Source organism: Elephas maximus, chromosome 4, assembly GCF_024166365.1.
Source record: "Elephas maximus indicus isolate mEleMax1 chromosome 4, mEleMax1 primary haplotype, whole genome shotgun sequence".
Taxonomy (NCBI): Eukaryota; Metazoa; Chordata; class Mammalia; order Proboscidea; family Elephantidae; genus Elephas; species Elephas maximus.
In genome coordinates this window covers 175,649,418-175,672,908 of record NC_064822.1, presented here as the reverse complement: position 1 = coordinate 175,672,908, position 23,491 = coordinate 175,649,418, and the positions used below count along the sequence as shown (strand labels likewise).

Genomic DNA, 23,491 nt, shown 5'->3' with positions numbered 1-23,491 from the left:
CTAGTTCTCTCAGCTTATTAAGATCTTCCATTTCCTGGGTCCTGAGAAGTTCCCGCTTGTGGAGCAGACATTTTTCCCCAACCATAAGCCAATGGTAAGTGCCCTTGTTTGATTCTGCTTATCCTTGCAATGAGGGAGCGAACACAGATGTTGATGTTCTTTGGGTGGAAGAGGTGGGGTCAAAGGCATGCCCCAACCACCTTGGACTTAAGGAAGAGTGGTGATATTCTGTGGGATGCCTGGGTTTTCTAGGGAAAGAGTTCTCCAGGTGAAATTTCTGGTAGTTGTGCCAATGCTAATGATGGACAGCATTCCTTGCAGCTGTGGGAATGGTTGGCAAATCAGAGGACAACTTGAGCTGGCAGAGGTAGACACTGGATATTGAAGCCAGAGGTTAATAATAAAGATAAAAGCTGTTTCAGATGTGGGATGTTATTTCACTTGAGCCCCATTCAGGACCTGGTTCAATGTGTCTTTTTCAATAAAATCAGGAATATTTTATTTGCACTGATTATCAAAGGGCAGTTTCCTTGTGTGTTCTTTATGCCTTCCAGCTTTGGAGTACACCTGAGGTCATCTCTACAAAGTGGTTTTGGCTTAACTCAGAGTATGTGGCATAGCTTCCCATTGGGAGAAGGCCTGGAGGGGAGAGGTTAACATTTTTTTGAATGGGGTCGAGAGCTATCTATCTTGCAGCCGGAACAAGCTGGGATGGAGGAGTCCTGGAAGCTGCTCATAGCATGCCTGTGTGTGTGGTTGGTGATCTTCTTAAACTAGTCAGAGAATGCAGGGCTGTGGCCCCATGCTTGGCCTTGTGGGAAATGTGAGTCTCAGGGAACAGGACAGTTAATAGGGTACGTTATAGTCCCCGCTCGGGACCATGGGCTGTTAGTGGAATCCGAGGCTCAGGCTGCTGAGTAGAATAGCCCTCTTGGGAGACACAAGACTTCAGGCTCTGGTGGGAGCAGCCTGACCAGCAGAGAGGTTTTCCCTTGGTTATCTTTCCTTCTACCCTATGCAGTGAGAGTCATGGGAACCAGGATGTGCTGGTTTGGATAAGAAGGGCAGGTAGAGCACAGCCTGTTCTGATAAAGTGTAAACACAACAGAGAAAATTCAGGTTCTATCATCAAACTGGCCTGGGTTTGAATCCCAGTTCTGCCTGTTTACTAGGTTCTACCTTGTGCAATTGGGCAATGGAGTCCCTGGGTGGTGCAAATGGTTAACGTGCTTAACTGCTATCTGAACGGTGGGAGGTTCAAGCCCCCCGAGAAGTGCCTCAGATCTACTTCCAAAAAATCAGCCATTGAAAACCGTAAAGAGCACAGTTCTAGTCTGACACATGGGGTTGCCCTGAGTCGGAGTCCACTCCATGGCAACTGGTGGTGGCGGTGGACCTTGGGTAACAAGAAACCTGTCCATGAGTCTCAGCTTTCTCAGTTGAAAGGCATGGATTGTAGTGGAACCACCTCATCAGGTTGTTGAGATTTAATGTGATAACGTGTTTAAAGCACTGTGCCCTGGCATATGATAGGTGCTCAAAGTGTGTTGTTGTTGTTGTTGGGTGCCGTTAATTTTCAACTCATAGTGACCCCATGTGACAGACTAGAAACTACCCCATAGGGTTTCCTAGGCTGTAATCTTTACAGAAGGAGCCCTGGTGGTGCAGTGGTTAAGCACTTGGGTGCTCACTGAAAGGTCGGTGGTTTAAACCCACCAGCTGCTCCACAGGAAGAAGATGTGGCAGTCTGCGCGCATGAAGATCACACCCTTGGAAACCCTATGGGGCAGTTCTACTCTGTACTATAGGGTCACTATGAGTCAGACTCAACTTGATGGCATTGAGTCTGGTTTTGGTTTTGATAATCTTTATAGAAACACACTGCCAGGTCTTTCGACCATGGAGCCGCTGGGTGAGTTCAAACCACCACCCCTTTGGTTAACAGCCAAGTGTTTAACCATTGTGCCACCACAGCCCCTTGCTCAAAGTGTAGTAGTTTTAAAATAGGGGTAAAAACTGTATCTTAAAATACAGCCAACAGTGTGATGAAAGTCGGACAACGGGTCTGCAGCCAACCCAGTCAATTGAGGGTGACAGGCCCAGCTGTGAACTCTGGGAAAGGGTCACCAGCTTTAATGGGGCCTCGTGAGTTCCTGGCCTTCCCAACCAGACCAAACTGAACTTGAAATGTCAGGCAGGCCACTGGCGTCAACATATGATGTTTGCAGGCCTCCCTTCCACCTCCGCAAGGTTGGTACTCTTTGGAAGAAAAACGAGCAAAGCTGTTAGGGCCCCATTTCAGGAGTACCTGTACCACCAATAAATGATTAACCAGCTACCTAGTTGCTGTTATCCATTCTTACTCATGGTGACCCCGTGTGTATCAGAGCAGAACTACGTTCCATAGGGTTTTCAATGGTTGATTTTTCAGAAGTAGATTGCCAGGCCTTTCTTCCAAGGTGCCTCTGGATGGACTCGAACCCCCAACCTTACAGTTAGTAGCCAAGAGCATGAACTGTTTGCATGACTCAGGGACTGTAGAGATCCAGATCCCATAGAACCAGGGAGAACCCTGGGCTCAGAATCAGGGAGCAAGGTCAGGGTCAGATTAGCAGCCAGGAGATCTAGGATACCTCTCCTGAAATTCTTCCTGCCCCAGGAAAGGACTAGGACAGGGTGGGAATTAGTTTGCACTACCTATGGAGTTTTTTATGGAGTAGATCAAGGAAGAGGTCTGGATCCAGGGCAGGCAGGCCGGGCTTACAGGTTCTCCTCTGTCTATAAATCCCCCAACAGCCATCAGGACACAACAAGGCAAAAGACAGGTGTGTGATAGAAATAAAACCACTTTACTGTTTAGAATAAAGGACACTATAAAAAGTGAACATTATGCAACATTATAAGACAATATACATTCACGGAATATAAAATTCATAAATAACATGGAGGAAAACTGTAAACAGTGCTACAAAATTTCGCAACAAATACATTCCTTCCAGACAGGATTTTCTCTGGTTGGTTTCTCTCCATCACTTCTAGGTTTCAGGACAGCAGACTGGCTAAAGGGAGAGGTGGGGGGCACAGGAGAATCAGAGAAACCCCTACCCCCAAAGCATGAACTGTTCTCTAAGTTCTCCCTCTTCTTTCACCTCCAAAGAGCAAATTTGGAAGCTGTTGATAACCACTTTCCCATACACACACATCATTTTGTTTTGCTTTTGCCATCAGAATTTTAAAGCGTTTCTCTCAGATAAAAATACTCTAGTCATAGCTTTACTTTTAGTAGCCAGAAGCCAAATACTTGCATGCCGTCTTGGGGTAATCCACATTGGTGATAGTCACGCATCAAATAAGGGGAAGGGCTGGAGCAGGAGAGAGTACTATCTCTCAGAGGCCTCAGTATCTCCAAGACAGAGATATTCCAATAAGCCATTTGTTTCTTCTCTTGCTCAAGCACCGATATGGAAAATGGTGTTCCTGGGCTACAGCTCAACAGCCAGGATGAAGTTCTAGGCCCCAGTAAGAATAGATAGGAGCCTCCCAGAGTTACCTACCCTGGCCAGATGGAAGCTCTGTACTGAGAGGTGAGAGCATAGGTGCAGGACTTCCATGATTGGGAGGCAGAAGAGATGGCCAAAGGAGGCAAAAAGATCTTGGAATCAGCTCTCATGGCCCTCCTTGGATTTTAGGAGAAATCATGGCTTCCCCATTGAGTGGGCAAAAGGTCCAGGAGAAAGGCAATGACAGTGACCAGCAGACTGCCCAGGGCCAGTTGCCACAGGGCAAGGACATGAATGTACTTCCTATTTTCTTCCTCTTCCTACTCTAGAAACCACTGGAAGTCCTACAGGGAGGTGGCTGGAGGAGTCTGGGGTGCCGGTTCCCTTCTAGTTCCCCCGACTTGCCAGTCTAGCTGCCTGCACAGTAGAAGTATTTTACCCTCCGTTCCACTGTAGAATTTGATTCAGGAAAATGGCGGCATGTGGGTTTAATTTTTTCTTTTAAACACAATGTATACATATTACAGCCTACACATGACACAAGATTTAGCAAAATAAAACATCCATGATATGATTGAAATACTGAAGTGTCTCAGCTACATAAATGATTTTAAATTATACAGTAAGTGAACAGGTGAAATAAACAAAGCTATAGCTTATAGAAAGCTCAAAAACCACCCTCCGACATCTCTCTGCAAAGGACCCTTCTTTGCCCGGGACTGCCCTTCTCACTAGGGCCTGGCAGATGGGACTGTGGTTCCACTGACTTTGCTGCTCTGCAGGGAAGCTTTTGGTGGCTCATGCTCAGGTCTCACCCCAAGTCCCTCCTTGTGTGACAGGCGATGACCCTACCAGGGACCAAAAATGGCCAAATGCCGCATAGAAGAGATGCCGCTGCCCGCTTATGGAGGGCACTTGTGCGGGTTGGGTCAGGGGCTCCACTTCATGAGATTTTTGAGGTTGAAATAAAGATAAACCCAAAACACCAAGTCTAGGCTCATGGCTTAAAAACCACTGGCCGGCCGGCTGACAGTTCTTTCCACTCAAGCTGCCCCACCAAGGGGGCCGCGTCTTCCATTTTCCCTCTGCCAAATGGCACAACCACAAGGTGAAAGCTACAAGGTAATGAAATCAATCCCAAGGAAACCCAAGCCTGCGCTGTCGTCCCCCTTTGGGGGTTCTGCCTAACACCATGCTTGGGCATCTCATGTATGTGTGTGTGTGTGTGTTCGTGTGTGTGTGTGTTAAGACACTACAATGTGTTGTCTACTTCTTTTTTCCTCCTGTTTCAACTGGCAGCTCTGTTTGCTAGGGTGGAATGAACTGAAGATACAAACACTAATAAAAATGGACAGGATAAATACCCATAATCTTAAAAGAGAAAGCTAGAGCAATCATGTTAAATGTCACCATCCTACCATGCCCACCTCTGTAAAATATACATTATCCCCTACTCTCAGCATTTCACTTTCGACACTAAAACTTAGAATAATTTTATTTAATAGGAGAATTTATATTATAGTTTTATTTTAAAAAACAACACAACAAAAACCCTTAGAGGATTGCAGCCGGGCTGCCCCAGTGACCACCAATCTTAACTCCATGAGGTGAGGCCCTCAGAAGTGACTTTCCTGCACAGTGAGCTGGGTGAAGGGCAGCAAGGTGTCCCCAGAGCCCAGAAGAGGTGGTCGTCTAGCCAGGGGGACTGCAGCTTTCCCCCTATGCCCAGGCCTCTGACTCACACCACACATCTCTCATCTGAGCCAACCCAGGAAGGCAGTTAAGTGAAGGCCCCCAAACATGAAGCAGGAGGAAAGGAGAAGGACAGAGGTCAGGTGACCCCAGCTGAGGGTATGCAGAATTTCAAATTTTAACTACAATGAAAAAAATGTCAACTTGGAATGTCACGATTCTCTTCAAAAAGCAACAATAAGAAAATAGAAGAGGAGACACAATTGGCGTGTTTAATAGCATTGAACAGAATTCTGTGTCCTGTAAGAAAATTAGTTCATGTCCCCATATGGGTATATGCAAATGTGTATACAAACAAATTCCCCTAGGTGAGCTAAAAATTACTTTGGAGATAGTATTCTCTATCCAAATCTACTTGGCTAATATCTGTGGATAGTGTCTGGTGTGTATATTTCTCCAATTTACATAAAGGCAAGCTTTCTGCCAAGTTGACCAAAAGGCTTCCCAGGAGCAGATCTTGTGGGAGGCAGGGAGAAGACAGACATTCATCTCAGTCTTTCACCTGAGCTTTTGTACAAAACCCAGTTACCATCAAGTCAATTCCAACTCATGGAGACCCCATGTGTATACAGTAGAACCGTACTCCATAGGGTTTTCAAGGCTGGGACCTTTTGAAAGCAAATTGCCAGGCCTTTCTTCCAGGGTTCCTCTGGATGGGTTTGAACCACCAATCTTTCGGTTAGTAGTTGAGTGTCCAACTGTCTGCGCCATCCAGGAACTCCAAAGGCTTTTTTACAAGGCAGGCAAATTGCCTCCTGACCTCTGGCTGATGTTTAAGTCTTCACCAACTAAGAAAATTCTGTTCTTCTGGCCTGGCCACTTACCTCAGACTCAGAAACATGGTGCTCCTGATCCCGCCATCTGGTCAACTCCAGCATCTCTGGGCTGGGGGAATTGTGTGTGTCCTGTGTCATCTCAGACCCTCTCTTGCAGTCTCTTCTTCCCCTTTCTCACTCCTATCTGCAGACACAGGCACAGCCTGGTTGGGACATGCAGTAGCATCTCCTCAGTGTATAAAACCCTCCATGTGCCTTCAGTCTATCTGCTTGCTGCCCTTGACTGATCCTGAAACAATTGGCCTTTTAGCAACTTCCTTGTCTGTGTCCTTTATGTACTGGGGCAGAGGAGAAGAGGAAAGGGAGGAGGGTCTGGGAGATGGGGAGCTGGGGAAGAAGAAAGAGGGGCAGGATTACAATGCCCAAATGGGGTAGTTTCTCAATTTTTGTTTTCCTAAAAAAATATAGATTATATTTTCACGAAGAAGAGAAGTATATGTTCCTCTTTCTTTCTGGCATGGCATCAAAAATTCCCAGGTAGAAATGGGTGATGTCCAAACCAAAAAGAAGGGGTAGAATGAGGCTGGGAGAATGATTCCAAAAAACTCCGTATGACAGCATAGAATTTTCTTTAAGTGTTCGAAGTGCTAAATTTGCAAGAAAACAGGCACTAATTTCATTGTCATCATCATTTGGGAAGAGTTAGTGTCCGAGGGAAGCTCAGCCAGGAAGGGAGGGAGGTGAGGTGGGGCAGGGCCTGGTGCTCAGGGGTCTGTGGCATTGGTAACACTTTTGTCCGGAGGGGCCCATCCTCGGTACCAGCTGCAGTAGCCACCCTTCTGCTGGATGCAGGCATAATGTTTGGACTGGTAGCCAGAGTGGCCGAAGCTGGATAGCATGTCGGTCCAGAGACACTCATTCTTGGCGGACACAAAGCAAGGCAGGTAGTAGCAGGACTTGATCTGTAATTAGAGAATAGCCAACAGTTGGTGGATTCTGCCATGGAGGAGGGACCCACGGAGGGGTGGGGCTGATGCTTGCTGTAGTCTGGATTCAGAACCTGGGATAATGGTAGGGGAATTCCCAGCCACAGCAATCCCTCAGTAGTGATAACAATCTAATTAATAATGTTGTTTTCCTGAGACCAGAAGAACTAGATAGTGCCCAGCTACCACCACTGACTGATCTGACTGGGGGCTCAATAGATTATCTTGGTTAGAATGAGAGAAAAATACAGAACAAAACTCAAATTCTTAAAAATGGCCAGGGTAACTGGACCGCCTGAGACCAGAGGACTCCCTGAGACTGTTGCCCTGAGGCGCTCTTTAAACCTTGAACCAAAACTATCCAGAGATCACCTTCTAACAGAAATGCAGAGTGACCCACAAAATAAAGGATATTGCCCATTAGATTGGTGCTCTACTAAAAAAAAAAAAAAAAAACCCTACATGACTCCAAAAGGTCAATATTTAATCCAAAGCAAAGATGAGAAGATAAAAGGGCAGGGAAACTAGAGTACTAAAAATGGAGCAACCAGAACATAATTCACGAGAATGCTGACACACTGTGAAAAACGTAACTCATGTCATTGATCAATTTGTATGGAAACTGTCAAAGGGGAACCTAACTTGCTGTGTCAACTTTCACCAAAATCACAACAAAATATTATTTAAAATATAACAGTGCTGTTAGTTGCTGCCAACTCGTGGGAGAATCTTATACATAACAGAAGGAAACGTTGCCTAGTCTTCATGATCTTTGATATGTTTGAGCTGATTGTTGAAGACTGTTGTGTCAGTCCATTTCATTGATGGTTTCCCTCATTTTTGCTGACCCTCTACTTTAACAGGATGTCCTTTTCTGGGGATTGGTTTTTCCTGATGACATGTCCAAAGTAAGCAAGACAAAGTGTCGCCGTCCTTGAGCACTTTTTAAGAATGTATCTGACATTCTACGAAGTGCTTTGCCATTATTTCCTTTGGTTCACACAACAGTTTTATCTCCCTTTTACAGATGAGGAAATAAGTAACTTGTTCTGGGTCACACAGTCAGTAAGTGGCTTTTCCCTCTCAAATGATAACAAGCAAGGATGGGAATTCTCAGCTGTTCCAGGGAATTGAGGAATTAGAAAGATGAAAGCATAAGCTTTGGAGCCCAGCTGCCCTGGGTTGAAAATCAGACTCCAGAACCTGTGTGACCTAAGGCAAGTTACTTAAGCTCTCTGAGCCTCCATTTCCTCATCTGCAAAATGGGGATAATAATAGTAACTAACACTGCATGGGGTTGCTGTGAGGGTTAAGTGGGAGAATGGCCCAACTCCTTCCCACAGCAGGAAGAAGCCTGTGCTGTGGTGGCCCTGTGTGTGGGTCAATAGGTTGGGCCTAGTTGGAAAGTGACATTCTCTAGTCTCCTGCATCAGCAGTCCTGTGCCTGCTTGCTGCTGGGGCAGGGGCCATCGATGAGTCAGCTGCCAGGGTGACCCCGTTTGCAACAGCTTGGCAGGGCCTGCCGGCTGTAAGGATCCTGTACCTGCTATAGCCTTGCACTGCTGGGAGGGACCAGGGATGCTAGAGAGCCCTGCACTATGCTAAGTGCGCAGCATGGAGGCAGCAGATGCCAGCAGAAAGGCATTCTTCCCTGGCCTGCTTCACCGCTCACCCCAGGCAACATTCCTAATGCTTACACATCCCAGCCCTGCAGAGGGCTAGCACCTGGTACAGCTAAAGCTGATGTTGCCAGGGGCTACAGCCAGCTTCTCCCCATCACCCCCTCCCCCAGGGCTCACCTTGCAGTTACAGCCCAGATGATACCGATAATTCAGCCCCTTGCGCTGGGAGAGGGTGAGCTGGTCCCATCTCTCCACAAAGTTGCACAGCCCTGTATATACCTTGCCATCATAGACACGACCTAGAAGAAGAAAGAGGACAAGGAAAGAGTTATTTTGTCCAGAGGACAGCCAGAAGGAAAAGAATTCACACCTATTGGGTACCCACCTTAGGCCAGGTACTGTGCTAAGTACTTTTCAGACCGATAATCCTATTTCATCCTCCCCAAAACCACTTAAGACAGACTGCAGCCCCATTTTCCAGGTGAGGGAAATAAAGGTCAGAGGGATTAAGCAGTTTACTGAAGGTCCCAAGTTCACTGAGTACTGGAGCTGGGACTACAGTTCAACTTTTCACTTCCCTCATCAAAGCTTGTTGGGAGTTTTTTGGGCTTTGGATTTGGGTTTGTTTTTTGCTTTGCTACTACCCTAAAGGTGGAAAACTTTAAAGGGTAGACCTAACAGGTTGGCTGGGAGGTAGAGAGGAACAGGTATTTATAATCCCTCTTTATTTATGGTAAAGCTGAAAAACTGCAAAATTAGGAGATTCCCCCTGCAGGGTCAGGGGCGGAGCTGAGGTTAAGCCTAGCCTAAGTGTTGGAGCCTCAAGCTCTTGCAAACTGTTAGGTGCTAGGTGCTCCTCACCACCCACTGACAGATGGCTAATGTCCTCAGGATGTTGTGAGTCTTCTACCCCTTCTCCATCCTTCCGAGGTGAAGGAACAATGGCCTTGGCCAGATGTTGGCTTAGACGCTAGAGTTGGATGTTACCTGTCAGCAGGTACTGGTACTTGTTGACCTCCAGCTTAAGGCCACAGAGACTTTCGGAAGCTTCCGTGTAGATGTATTGTACATGGGGCATCTTGCTGAAGCCTCGGTACATCTGTGGGCAGAAGGAATGACATGAGAACAGGACCAGGGCCAGCAAGCATGTCGTCATCTGTCTTAGGGAATGCGGTTCCCTTCATCGGCCAGTGTGTAGCCAGTCACCGACCTACGCACTCGAAGGTCCCCATCACTTCAGATAAGGTCACTTGCTCTCTTCTTTCCAGAGCCACACCTTCCCACAGAAACATTTCCATCCAGCTCGTCACATCTTCTATGCCAACTCCCCCACAACACTCTTCCAGGTACACACTGTTCTCAAATCCCAACACCTTTTCAGAAACCCAAAGAAGTTGCTGGGAAGGGGTCTTGCTGGCCTTGTTAACCCCAGGACCTGAGCTGCAAGAGGGCAGTCAGCCCGGCATTCTCATGACATTTCCCAGCAGTCTCACTCACACTCCCCCTCGTGGTATCCTCACAAGAACCCTGAGAGCTAGGTGTCATTGTCTCTACTTCACAGATGAGGAAACTGACAGCAATTCTGTGTGGCTGGCAGAAAGTGCGCTCAGGCCAGGGAGGCATCATGTTTTTATTCTTCTCGGCATTGGTGAAAGCACTTTATGCCAGATGAAGCAGAGAAAATGCATACAAAATTCATAGATTTTTAAACAAAGTGCTTCATGGTTATTAAGTCAAACCACATGAAACTGATGATCTGGGGCCATTTTGATCTACAAAATCAGCAATTTCATAATCTAATAGGGTGATTCTCCACCAGAGGCAATTTTGCCCCCCAGGAGACATTTGGCACTGTCTGGAGACATTTTTGGTTGTCACTGCTGGAGGAAGCTACTAGAATCTAGTGGGTAGAAGCCAGGAATGCTACTGAACATCCTACACAGCACAGGATAGCCCCCACAACACAGATTAAATGTCAATAGTACTGAGGTTGAAAAAGTGTGCTCTAATAATTAATGTAACCCATTGAATCCCCATAACAGCCCTATGAGGTAGGAACTATTATCCGCCTTTTACGGATGAGGAGCCTGAACCACGGGCAGATTAAGTAGCTTGTCTAAGGTCACGCAATCAGTAAATGGCAGAGCTAGGATTCAAGTGGGGGAATCTGGCTTCAGAGCCCATGCTCATAACCAATATCCTATGCTCTGTTCCACCAGAGCCTTGGAAGCTCATGACCAATGGCCTCGGATACAGACAAATGCCATTTCCATTTATGGCTCCTGTATGAGTGTGTACTCAGAGCTGCTGGAGTGATCATTATAGAAGCTGAGCCCACTTAGTGACTCCAGGTCAAGTGCATGAGTATTATGTGGGCAGGGATCTGTTGAGACAACTCTGTTGTGTGAGCCAGCAGGAGGGATGGGGGCACCGAGGTGTTGCCCAACCCAATTACCCTCCAGTTCTCAGTGTTCATAGGCCCCGGACTGTCGGTGGTCTCTGGGTTTGTTCCAAGGGTTTATAATAGGACAATGTCTCCACTTTAGTTCTTGGCATGCGTTATTAATTTACAGATGGTAATTAATAAAAAGCCAGACATCACTTCACTGGTGTCTCATCTAAATGCCTCCCTTTTGGCTGATGGGTTTTTTTTTCCCCCCCTCTTCATCATCTTTTAAATGGCGACTGGCTGATGGGGGTAGGTGGTCCGCTAGGCCCCTAACCGGCATAAAGCATTCCCTTGGCCCTGCAGAGTTTGGGAGCCTCTGCCTGGTGTAAGCGGAATGCTGTTCTAATGGACTCGCCTGCAGATGGTTCCAATTTACCTGGTCTCCCTTCTTAACAACCCCCCTGGCCCCCGCCCCTTGCCAGCTGAACAAGGAAAGGCAGCCAAACCCTGCAGGAAGTGCTCTCCACACTCAGCTTTAAATTATGTCTCAGGGGAGCGGGGGCGTGTCCAGTCATACCCCTCACTTCCACCATGTTGGATGGCACCTCGCGGGTTCTGACAGGAACCATGTTTCAAAGGGCTGCTGTGTGCACGTCATCAAGTGTGGCCTTCGAAGAACGTCCCCTACACTGACTCCTGTGCAGAGCAACTTCTCATCTTCGTGTTTTTAGCAAATGCCTCAACTGAGTACTCGCTCTGGGTCTTTTGGGCCTGCTCTATTGGAACAGAGTTTTCAGAACACATTCTACGTCATTCCTTCCCCTTTATCTCCTCTCTGCTTTATGGATGAGAACCAAACCCTGTTTAGAGTAGAGAAACTGGAACTGGTCAGTAAGAACTCGATTCATGGAAATCAATTGGCATCACTGCTGCTTTAGAGCTTGAAGGAACCTTCATTTTAATATTGCTTCTGACACTTTCGCACTGAATCAAAATGTTAAAACATGAGAGATGACTGAGTCTAACCAATACAGCGCTACATTTTAGGATCAATTCTGAAAATAGCAATAAGGTAAAGGTATGATAAAGGTTGAGGTCCCTGGGTGGCACAAACAGTTTAAGCTTGGCTACTAAACAGAAGGTTGGCAGTTTGTATCTACCCAGTGACACTGCATAAGAAAGGCCTGGCAAGCTACTTCCACAAGATTATACCCATTGAAAATCTTAAGGAGTAAATTTCTACTATAACATACTCCAAGACTTGGAAGTTGACTTGATTGCAACAGTTTTTTTTTTTTTTTTTTCTTAATTGTAAAGGTAGATTTTATTTTGTGGTCTTTTCTTTATAACAATTCTATCTTGAGCTAAATATTGATCCTAAAAGTATCATTAGATCTGCAGTCATAGAGTTCTCAAATTGGTGTGACAAATTTAGAAAGGTTATAAGGAGCCCTGGGTGGCACAATGGTTAAATCAATGGACTGCTGACCAAAAGGTCAGAAGTTCAAAACTATCAGCGGTTCTGTGGAAGAAAGATGTGGCAGTCTGCTTCCACAGAGATTTACAGCCTTAGAAACCTTATGGGGTCTCTATGAGTCAGAATCAACTCGACAGCAGTGGGTTATAACAGGTTTATAGTGTCCTGAAATCAGAGAATCACAGAATCTCAAAATTAGAAGGGAATTTAAAGGTAATTGAATTTAGGTTCTAGAGGCAGGCAGCCAGAGTTTGAATCTTGTCTCTGCCTCTTAGAAGCCACTTAGCAAATTATTTAACTTCTTTGGGTTGCAGTTTCCTTATCTGTAAAATGGGGCAAAGTACTTATTTCATCAGGTGTTTTTGAGAATTAAATGATTTAGAGTAGCACTCGGCACACAGTATCCAATAAATGTTAGCTTAAAACTGTTACAGTAAATTCATAGTGAGAGGAGGGAAGGATCTCGCAGCTTTCTTCTTAAGTGTCTTTGCCCAACCTCATCTCTTAGTGTGTACAGTTAAAGATGGTTTGAACTTCAGATGTAAGCAGGCTGTTTTTTCCAGCCGGAGGCTACCTGCATCCAGACACCGCTCCTGCCCTCTTGGAACACAAAGTTCTAAGAAGTCAGCAGTCTTGGAGTGAAGGGATAAATAATGTGAGAAAGAAGTTTCTGAGTCTGGGAGTGTTTGCATATTTCTTAGGAAAGTTCTGCCCTTTGCTCTACCCCGACAGCATGCAGCGTCAGCGTATGTCAGATATTTCTTGCATGCCCACCAAAGATCAGCACTGTGCCAGGTGCTGCTCTACATCATGAACTCATTGAAACCCACGTTTTATTCTCATTTACAGACCAAGCAACTGAGGTTGGGAGACATGTGGTATCTGACTGAGATATAAATTGCATGGTCTTTCTCTTACAGAACAGGCAAGGGGAGGCAGAGCACCTGAGAACACAATCCATCTCTGCAAAAGGCTAGATGAGAGTCAGGGACCATGAAGAGTCAGTCAGGGCGAGCTAGAGGAGGGGAAAGGGTCCCTGTGGGCTGGGGAGGTTAGTGAAGGCTTCCCGAAAATGCCAGGCTGCAGCTTCAAGGGCAAGATGCTACTATATTGCTCATTTGATTAGACAAACCGCTGAAGGAAGGAAAAGTCCCCAGGGCGGAGCACTCCGATTCCCAGTAGATCTGTCCTGCCCACTGTCATACATGCAAGACCAGTGAGTCTCCCCATAGGACCATCCCAGGACCGGCTGGGACATGGCATCCCCCATGTGCTGTTCCCTGCAGCCAGCAGAGATTATGTCTCCACAGCGCAAACAACAGCTCCCAGCAAAGTGGACTGCTTTCTCACAGTCCTGATGGGAGATAAGGTCCCCACAGATTGGAGCAGCCAGTTCTGGAAACTCTCACCTTTGCACTGCAGCCCAATACTTCAACCCCAGCTAATCTCCAAGTTTGGGTATGCAGTAAGCTCCCTCAAAATCCCAACACCCCATGCCCTTCAACCTACACCTGTGGGTCTCTGAATACCCAAAGTGCCTGAGATGGGGATCAGATGCTCAGGAGTTAGCAGATGGGAGAGGATCTGCCTGTCTTTCATCAGGGTGGTTGGTTTTGAGGTCAGGGTTAAGGGAAGTCCAAGAGAGAACAGAGAGTCAGACAGAGAGGCTCATAATTCTCACGTCCTCTGGGTCCCTTTAGTTCTGCTCTAGGGAGCCTTTGCTTACCCCGTCTGACTCTGGGGTAGACTCTAATCCGCTAGAACAAAGCCGCCCAGGGAACAGTGCCAAAACTCAGGCAGGCTTGCCTCTCCAGCCTCTCCCCCTTCCCTCCTACCAAGATTTCTCTGATACACCCTTTGCAGGATGTTGCAAGTCAAGAACTACGCTGCAGGATCATAAAGCCAAGCTGAGCTCTTTTTGTTCCCTGGGGAACTAGATACAAATGAGGGGGTGTAGCCCCCAAAGTGGCTGGAAATGATGAATCAGTTGCTACTCCCCTGCTCTGCTATCTCTTTGTAGACAAAAACTATCAGGTTTTGCTCTAGTTGGCTACTTTCTAGCTATGCTATATGATCCCGGCCAGTTTTATAACCTGTCCCAGCCTGTTGCCTCAGGTATAAAATAGAGGATAATGGTGTATCTGTTTCACAGGGTTGTTGTGAGGACTGATTCATGCAAAGGCTTAGCAGAATGTCTGGCACATAGCAGATGCTCAATAAATGTTGCTTGTATGGAGTCATATATTAATTCTAATAAGTAGCACAGTGCTAAGCATAAAGAAGGAGTTCAGAGAGGGAGGGAGGATGGAAGGAGGGACAGGAGGATGGATGGACAGTCTACTCCTTTCCCTACACCAGCACCATCTCTGATTTGTAGGCTGGTACATTTTTTTTTTTTTACCAGGAGTCACTGGGTGGAGCAATCGGTTAAGCACTCAGCTACTAACAAAATGGTTGGTGGTTCAAACCTGCCCACAGGTACCTCGGAAGAAAAGCCTGGTGATCTGCTTCCAAAAGGCCAGAGCCTTGAAAACTTTATGGAGCAGAGTTTTACATGAGGTCGCCATGAGTGGAATTGACCCAAGAGCAGCTGGTTTGGTTTTACCTGGAGACCAGCAGACTCCAGTGGCCCCTCCAAACAGAAAGGGACTGGGCAGTTCTATGAGTCATCTAAAGCTGGGATGGTTGGAGGAGTAGAGTGAACAAGAGGAATTTGATAGTGATGGGTGATCAAAGTAAGATGGTGGGAGATCTTGGGAGACACATTAAGAACACACAGGATAGGGAAGGAATCCCAGTGCCTCAGCTTAGGAATCAGATCTGCTGTTAATTGCTCACGCGACTGGGTAAGTCATTTCCCCTGTGAGCCTGTCAAAAGTCAAGTGAGTGGCACTAAAATCCCTTCTAATGCCTAAGACCTTGATTCCAAGAACCTAGATGAAGGATAGTGAACTGAAAGTATAAAACAACCAGCCTGGGAGTGGGTCTGTGCTTGGAAGCTGATGAAAGAGGCGATGTTATCTGTCCTCTATTAAACAACCCCCAGTCGTTGGTGTGACACCAGTGAGGGGCCAATGGGACACTCTGTCCATAGGAAGCGCCTCTGGTCCTCCTGGTCTCCAGGCCCTGAAGGCGGGAGGGAAGCTAGGCAAGCTTAGGAACCACTGCCTCCTAGTTAGTTCCCTCGCAGTTCTCAGCTGCCACTAAGCAACTCGTAACCTGCTGAACTGTTCCTGAGCAGGTGGGTGGGTGTGTTTCCTGAACCTCCGCTTTGTCTAGAATACTTAGGCATCCTCTCACCAGCTGCCAGAGGCTGCAAAGTGGGCTTTTTAGGTTGTTATTGCTCTTGTTGGCTCCCCACCTCCACCCACTCTTCTCTCCCCTCCGCCGTCTGAAGACATAAGCTGGTCCCATGACCAGGCTGTGGCAGCCAAGGGCAGCTGGCCAGGGCTGACTCTGGACATTACATAACCAGAAGGTTGTGGATGTTTCCAAAATACAATCCAAAGCAACAGGTTACACAAAATGAGTACATCTAACCTCAGGCTCAGGACACAGGAATAATGACACCTAGAGGTCTGCCCCTGGGATGCCTGGGTACCACTCATGGGCTGTGTTGCTCCCCCAACTCAGTTTCCCCTGGGCGTCAAAGCTTGTCTCCTCTGGGGAAATTCCAGGCCAGTTGGGTCTTACCCTCATTCCCCCACTGGATGAATAAGCTTTTATCGGTTACCTCTTGCAGAGTTCTTGGGTGGTATAAACAGGTAAGACATTCAGCTGTTAAGCTAAATGTTGGAGGTTCAAGTCCACACAATGGATCCTCAGAAGAAAGGCCTGGCAGTCTAATTCCAAAAAATTGGCCACTGAAAACCCTATGGAGCATGTTCTACTCTGACACACATGGGGGTCGTCATGACTCGCAGTCCACTTGATGGCAACTGGTTATTAACTCTTGCACACCAGCCCCCACCCTAACTGCTGTGGATGCAAATATGAGCAATTGGTAAAAGGGTTGGCTGAGCACTTGGACCTGAGCACACTCACCCTGAACTGCTCTTTAGTCACAGACATGTGTCTTCTTCTCCTACTCTGAAAGCAAGAACTGTGTCTTCCTCGTAGCCCCCATGGGTCCTGGCACAGAGTTCTGCACGTAGGGTGGTGCTTACAAAGGTGGGTTGATGGGCCAATTGCTGAGTTATCCCAAGTGGAGCCCTAGCCCTCTGTGTTGAGGAAAACAGCAAGTATACGCTTCTGGCACCCACCACCACCTCCTGCTTAAAAGTTAACATTGCCCATGTTCCAGCCACTTCGAATTCTGAAATGCCAGAGCTGGAAGAGCTCTTAGGAACACAAAGCCCAATCCTACACTAACAGATGGAGAAACTGAGGCCCAGGCAAAGGGACAATTCCAAGATAATAGAGATATTTGGGAATGGAGCTGAGACCTGGGAGCTGGTTCTCTGGATTTCTAATCTGATGTTCTTTTTCTTAAGGAATACTTCCTTAATGTGATTCATGACGGTACTATGTACAATACTGTGCTTGATAGTACAAATATGCTCAGCGAACCTTGCTAACTGGCTGGGATGCAGGAAGACAATTAAAGCTGGACAAATAGGGAAAGAGAGTGTAGTCCCTACCTCAGAAGGAGGTTCCTATAATCAGCACATGTTCAATATAAAGACCTGATGGGTACAAACCTAAGTTGTAACCTGGCAACTGCATGCAACCTGTAGGCATTGCCGAATGACAGAATGTTAGAGTTCAGTGGAGCCCTTACAGATAATCTAGTCCAACTCCCTCATTTTACAGATGGGAAGACTGAGGCCCAGAGAGGGGCTGCAACTTGACTAATGTCTCATAGTTACCAAGTAATAAAACTGCTAGTTCCAGAGCTCAGCCTCTTAATAACTACCTCTGAGCCACTCCACCTGTGCTGTCTCAGGGATGAAGTAGCCACCATCCCTCCCCTCCCCGCCCATCCCTTTCTGCTGCCTCAGCAGGGTGGAAAGGCTGGGGCTTAGACATTGAGCAAACACATACCCCACATCCAACTTAACTTGCCTTCCTTGGCCAGGACCCTTCTGGCATAAACCTAGAAACGCTCTGAGAACCAGGTTGACATCACTCACCTTCATCTGCTTGACGGTGTAGACCAGCGTGCCAAAGGGCCCATCCTTCACCAGCTTCTTCCCCACTACCTTGGCCCGGATCACTGTAGAAAGAGACAAGACAGAGACAGGCATGAGGTTATGGGGGGCTAAGCCACATAGGGATGGTATCTCAGGGCAGGCATGCTAGCCCCCAGGGTACCTGGAATTGCCTTCTTACCTGTGAGCCAACTGGGATTTATGTAGAGCAAGAATTCTGATGAGAGAGACTGGGGGGAGAAGGAGGGGTAGAGGAGGAAGAGTAAGCAGCCCAGCCATCCTCCAAGTTAATTACCCCAAATGTTCACAATTACCTGCCCTGGAAATTCCTAGCCTACACTCATCTCCTGGGGTTTCACCCTAATCCAAAATCAACTTCTGTTAGAGCTGTTTGTCCTCCCCCCATTGCCCACCTGACAATTCTACGGTCTCCCAGATCCACTCTCCGTCTACAAAGATTCCTTCCTAACCATCACTGAACGTGAGACCCCCTTCCTTTGCACACATAAATTCACTCCCTCTGACGTGTCCACAGGGTTGTGATGCACCCCAGCCTCCCTCAATGCCCTAGTCAGATTCTGGATCCGGCTCCGGCCCTCAGTATCCAGCACTTAGATGGCAAGGGATGCAGTTGAGTCTAGCTCAGTAAGGGTGTGGTGGAAGAGGGGGAGGCTGGGAGTGGGGGCTCAGAAGCCAGGACGTACAGCTCCAATCCCACTTCTGCTGTTTATGGCTGTTATGACTGTAGGCAAGTAATTTTGTTACTAGCCTCGAATTCCTCTTCTATAAAACAGGGATAATGATAGTACCGACCTCTGAATGGAAGGAGTTAGGCAAGATAATGCCTGTGAAACTCTTGACACAGTGTCTGAGACAGAAATTAATGTTATTAATATCATCTCCATTGCCAAAAGCTGAATGGGCTGACTATGCGAGTTATTACAATAAAAAGGGCTCCCGTTTATTATACACCTGCTGTTGTTGAGTGCCACTGAGTCGATTTTGACTCATAGTCACCCTTTGTGACAGAGCAGAACTGTCCCATAGGGTTTTCTAGGCTGTCATCTTTATGGAAGGAGATCATCAGACCTTTCTCCCACGAAGCCACTAGGTGGGTTTGAACCATCAACCTTTTAGTTAGCAGCCGAGCGCTTAACCACTGAGCCACCAGGGCTCCTGATTACAGACCTACTATGTGTCATTTCTCTTATTTACTCCTCACGACTGCCTTACAAGGGCAGTATTAGATTTACATTACACATATAAGGGCACTAACAGAGAAGTGAAGCAAGCCGCTTCCTCTTACTCAACCTCAATTTTCTCATCTCTAAAGAGGGTGTAACTATACCTACCTCAGGGGAATTGGAATGAGGATTAAACAAAAGACCATATACAATTTCTTACTACAATGTCTGGCAGAAAGGAGTTGCTCTGTAAATACTAGCTGACTGTGAATGCATACAACGGAGCCCTGGTAGCACAGTGGTTAAAGTGCTTGGCTGCTAACCGAAAGGTCAACAGTTCAAACCCACCAGCCATTCTGCAGGAGAAAGATGTGGCAGTATGCTTCCATAAAAATTTACAGCCTTGGAAACCCTGTGGGACAGTTCTACTTTGTCCTACAGGGTCGCTATGAGTCGGAATTCAACTGGAGGGCAATGGGTTTGGGTTTGGGTTTGGGTATGAATACAGAAATAACTAGACAGACCCAGTGTTACAAGAACTCGAAGAGAGGCATTTACCACATGAAGTGGGAACACGAAGAAAGGAATTGACTTTGAGATTACAGAGGCTCTCTTCAAATATTTGTAAAACTGCCACATGGAGGAGCAAACGGTCTTGAAGACAGAATTCAGAAATTACAGAGAAGTAACAGTCATTGGCTAAGTAAAGAAAAAGTCGTCTAATAACTAGAGTTAACAACAAAAGGGGTGCCTGTCTGAGAGGCAGATAGAGTTTCCATCAAGAAGGGCTGGATGTGCTCATACCAGGACACTGACCAGAATGGAATGGGCTTTGTATGTATGGCAGCCTTGCTTTGAATCACAAATGGATCTCTTCCAGTTCTTAGTTTCTGTCCTTTTCTACCTCAAATTGCACTTATCCCAAAAAGGAGTAGGCATTCACTTAATGTCTGCTAAAGACAACACCGTTTACATTGCCCCCCTCCCCCATTTATAGGAAATTCTGGTAGCTCCATTATCCTTCCCTACTGTGTATGCCCCACCGTGTTTCTTAATTTGATTTTAATTTCTTCAAGGAATGCTTGGGTGGTGCAATCAGCTGCTGATCAAAAGGTTGGAGGTTCAAGTCCACCCAGAGGTACTTTGGAAGAAAGGCCTGGCAACCTTCTTCAGAAAAATCAGCCATTGAAAACCCTTTTGAGCACAGTTCTACTCTGACATGCATGGGGTTGCCATGAGTCGGAGTTGCACATGGCTTGATGGCAACTGGTAATCTCTCAAAAAAAAAAAAAAAAAAAAATTTTTACTAGAAACCAATTCCGCATCTCTACGGGGTTCTGTCCTGTCCCTCCCCAGTTGAGCTTGGATTCTCCCCTCCCAATCAGACATGAAGTCAGGACACGGATGAATCAACGACCACTCCAGACCTTCCCTGCCTGTGATGGCAACACACCGAGCCCACTGGCAAATTAAGCTGGGGCAGCTCAAATGGGGAGGAGGTGAGTGGCCGTTTCCAAGTCTGCTGTAAAAATGAGAGGTTGCCATGATCCCAGGCCAAGCTCCCTCAAGATTCTGCATCCACCTCTGTGTTTAACCTCGCAACAGTATCCTCGGCAGGGAGCCATCCTCCCTGGGGCCTGGGGACTGTTTCCTCTCTATTAACTCCCACAGGCAGGTTGTAACAGCTTAACTGCTGGATGGAATGCATATCTGCCAGGACATTACAACTGATACTTCCTGAATTGATTTGGAGCTGTCTTCTTTCTCATCAACACAGAACACAGAAGGTAAACTAGGGCGTGAGTCTTGGCCTTGGGGAGGGGCGGGGGCGGGGAAGCAAAAGGCAATGTCTACCCTTTTCTGGCCCCAAAGTGGCTTGCCTTGATTTAGACTTAACAGGTCATAAGCAAACCTGTACACACAGCCAGCTAATTCATTCCTTACCCTGAAATGCCCTGAGCTTGGGACATTTTCCTATGAGGATAGTTCTGTGAAAAGAGTAAGTTTTTGTAGCCAGGAGGTCAGATTCAAATTCCAGTTCCGCCATTACTGTGTGGCCTCAGGCAACTTCCCTGGGCTCTTTCCTCCTAAATCTCTCTGGTTATTTTAGCCCAATGCCTCTTAGTTGCTTACAGATGAAGTACTTATTACTAGTAGAGCAGCAAGCAGGCAGAGCTTTGAAGAGCACGGGCTCTGGAGCCCCGCTGCGTGGGTTTGAATCAGCTCTGGCACTATGTAACCTTGGGAAAGTTACCAAAACTCTCTGTTCCTTAGTTTCCTAATCTGTTAAATGGGAATGAGAATAACAATACCTCATGAGGTTGTGGTGAAAGTTAAGTAGAAGCACTGAGAACAGTACCTGGCCCATCCAGAGCCCTCTATGTGCGCTATCACTCACTGTTATTAGAATTGCCGTCCCTACTGTGACTTCTATGTTATTTGACTGTCCATCTTGGCTTCTAACATGCACTGTAAACAGTACTAACAACCGGGGGTTCTCCCTCAGATGAGAAGAAATGGAAGCTCATCACACAATCCCAGCCTTGCCGAATTTTAAGGAGAGGCGGGGAATCACAGATGAAGTGGTCAGAACTAACATACAAAGTATTTTTAGGCCAGGCACCTCAATCCACTGCCATTACCTGCCCCATCTTCTCACCCACATGTAACCCCTGAGTGGCCTACCAGGACCATTCAAACAAGAGCCCATGGTCATGATCCAGAAAGACTAAGGCCCAAATGACCAAGCATCGAGACCACACCAGTGTTTTCCTTACAAAACAAAACTACACTAAACTGAGCTAAAATGAGAAACATTCTACCCTCCCAAATAGACTCCCAAAGTAAAACTGCCAGCCAGCCCCAAGCCCACCTATTTGGTTTTTGAATTAATGTTTCTTTATTTGCTCAGTTTCTTCTCTGCAGTTCAAATGTGTGCTATTTTATACTTTCCTATTTGGCAGCAACAAGCCCCGGGGCCACAGAGGACAAGGGAGGTGGTGGGGGGAGGTAGCCCTGGTTCTCCAACAACAGAAGACAGTTTCCAAACTGGGGGCTGGCAGCACATCCAGTGTTGCCTCCACCTTTATGTGGCAGCTAGAAGTTAGCTTTAAAGATGGACTGGGCTGCTCACAGGTTTTCTTTATTTCCTTCTTGTTGCAGAGTGGCCCCCACACTGTCTCCCCTGTGTCCTCTAGCCACTAAACTAATGGGGACATAAACTGGGTTGGTGTCCAAAAGATTCAGTTGGGTACTGGTAGGGGTGACAACAAAAAATAGAGGTCCCGTATCCTGCTTTCCCAGAGCAGTCTAGCCTGGGAGACAGGTTTAAAAGTTCATGGCTAGAGGGCTAATCTCCAAGGCACAGAAGCACTGCTGGGAGAAGGGAGGGCTGAGACACGGCCTGAATCTCAATCTCGAAGCCTCTCTCACCCTTTTATACTCCCCTGATGTGCCTGGGAAAAGACTCTGGCTTCTGGGAGTACAGAGGTCAAAAGAAACAAGATTAATTAAGGAATAAACAGTATTTTAGGAATCCCTGGGTGGTGCAAATGGTTAACATGCTCAGCTGCTACCTGAAAGGCGGGAGGTGTGAGTCCACCCAGAGGTGCCTCAGAAGAAAGGCCTGACAATCTATTTCCATAAAATCAGCCACTGAAAACCATGTGGAGCACAGTTCTACTCTGACACACGAATTGCCATGAGTCAGAATCGACTCCAGGACAACTGGTATAAAGAGTATTTTAATTTAAAAGTGTCTAAGAAGAAGCTGACCAAACCGTGTGTGTGTTTCTATAACTGGCCCACCAATCTGTATATATGTTGTGGGGCCCTTTAAATACATCGTACACCTCGGAATCCAGGTGCAAAGGCATATCACTATGGAATTTTCTTTACTTCCTTTAAATAGTTTTTGGGAAGACGGCTAATAAGAGCTTGCAAAAACAAAACAAACAAGGTACAACCCTCCCGGAAATATAATTTTGTACCTGTCCCCCCACTCCCAAACCCTAGCAATGTGAACCACAGGCAGCACACAGTTTGAGCAAACAATTCTGACAGCACACAGGATTCAGCTTCCAATGCAACTCACTGGTGTGTTTCCAGAAACTGCACATCTGCTGTTCATCAGTATATTCAGAAGGGGACAAGACACCCTTGAACTGGCCCCTGCCTCTCTCCCTCTCTTTCCACCCTCATGCAACCATCTTCAATCAAATCCAGACCTTTCTTCCCTGAACTGATGGCTGGACTATCCTAGTGGTAAGCTGAAAAGCCGAGCAACAATGCTACCAGTCTGGCTGATTTGGGGATCATTGGTCCCTTAATTAATGTATACCAACCTAAGACATGGAGTCCCTGGGGGCTGCAAATGGTTTATATGCTCAGCTCAACCTTCCAATGGTTGGGGGTTCTTTTCTACCCAAAGGTGCCTCGGAAGAAAGGCCTGGCAGTGTACTCCCCAAAAATCAGCCATTGAAAACCCTATGGAGCACAGCTTTACTCATACACACGTAGGGTTGCCATGAGTGGGAACTGACCTGACAGCAACTGGTTTAACCTGAGACTGGATTTTGCCCATCGTGGTATCCTGGCAAGAGCCATGGAATCCTCTCCACGCTCTAGGTATGGATTCAGCCATCTGGTGAGGTAGA

General features: G+C 46.8%; 2 protein-coding genes across 3 annotated transcripts in view; one reads left to right on the top strand and one right to left on the bottom strand.

The window, feature by feature from the left end:
* The window catches only part of SYN3 (synapsin III), a 687,937-nt gene that overhangs the window by 238,873 nt on the left and 425,573 nt on the right, over positions 1 to 23,491 (top strand). The window contains exon 6 of the mRNA XM_049884283.1: positions 5 to 94. Within this exon, the coding sequence (XP_049740240.1) occupies positions 5 to 94 (90 nt within the window). The remainder of the gene's footprint in view (positions 1 to 4; positions 95 to 23,491) is intronic.
* The window catches only part of TIMP3 (TIMP metallopeptidase inhibitor 3), a 68,615-nt gene continuing 47,943 nt past the window's right edge, over positions 2,820 to 23,491 (bottom strand). The window contains exons 2-5 of one of the 2 annotated variants that reach the window (XM_049884281.1): positions 17,635 to 17,717; positions 9,624 to 9,735; positions 8,814 to 8,935; positions 2,820 to 6,990 (exon numbers count right to left, since the gene is read on the bottom strand). In XM_049884281.1, the coding sequence (XP_049740238.1) occupies positions 6,793 to 6,990; positions 8,814 to 8,935; positions 9,624 to 9,735; positions 17,635 to 17,717 (515 nt within the window). In that variant the 3' untranslated portion in view covers positions 2,820 to 6,792. Of the gene's footprint in view, positions 6,991 to 8,813; positions 8,936 to 9,623; positions 9,736 to 17,634; positions 17,718 to 23,491 lie in introns of those variants that run through there. The other variant, XM_049884280.1, reaches the window with a different exon arrangement.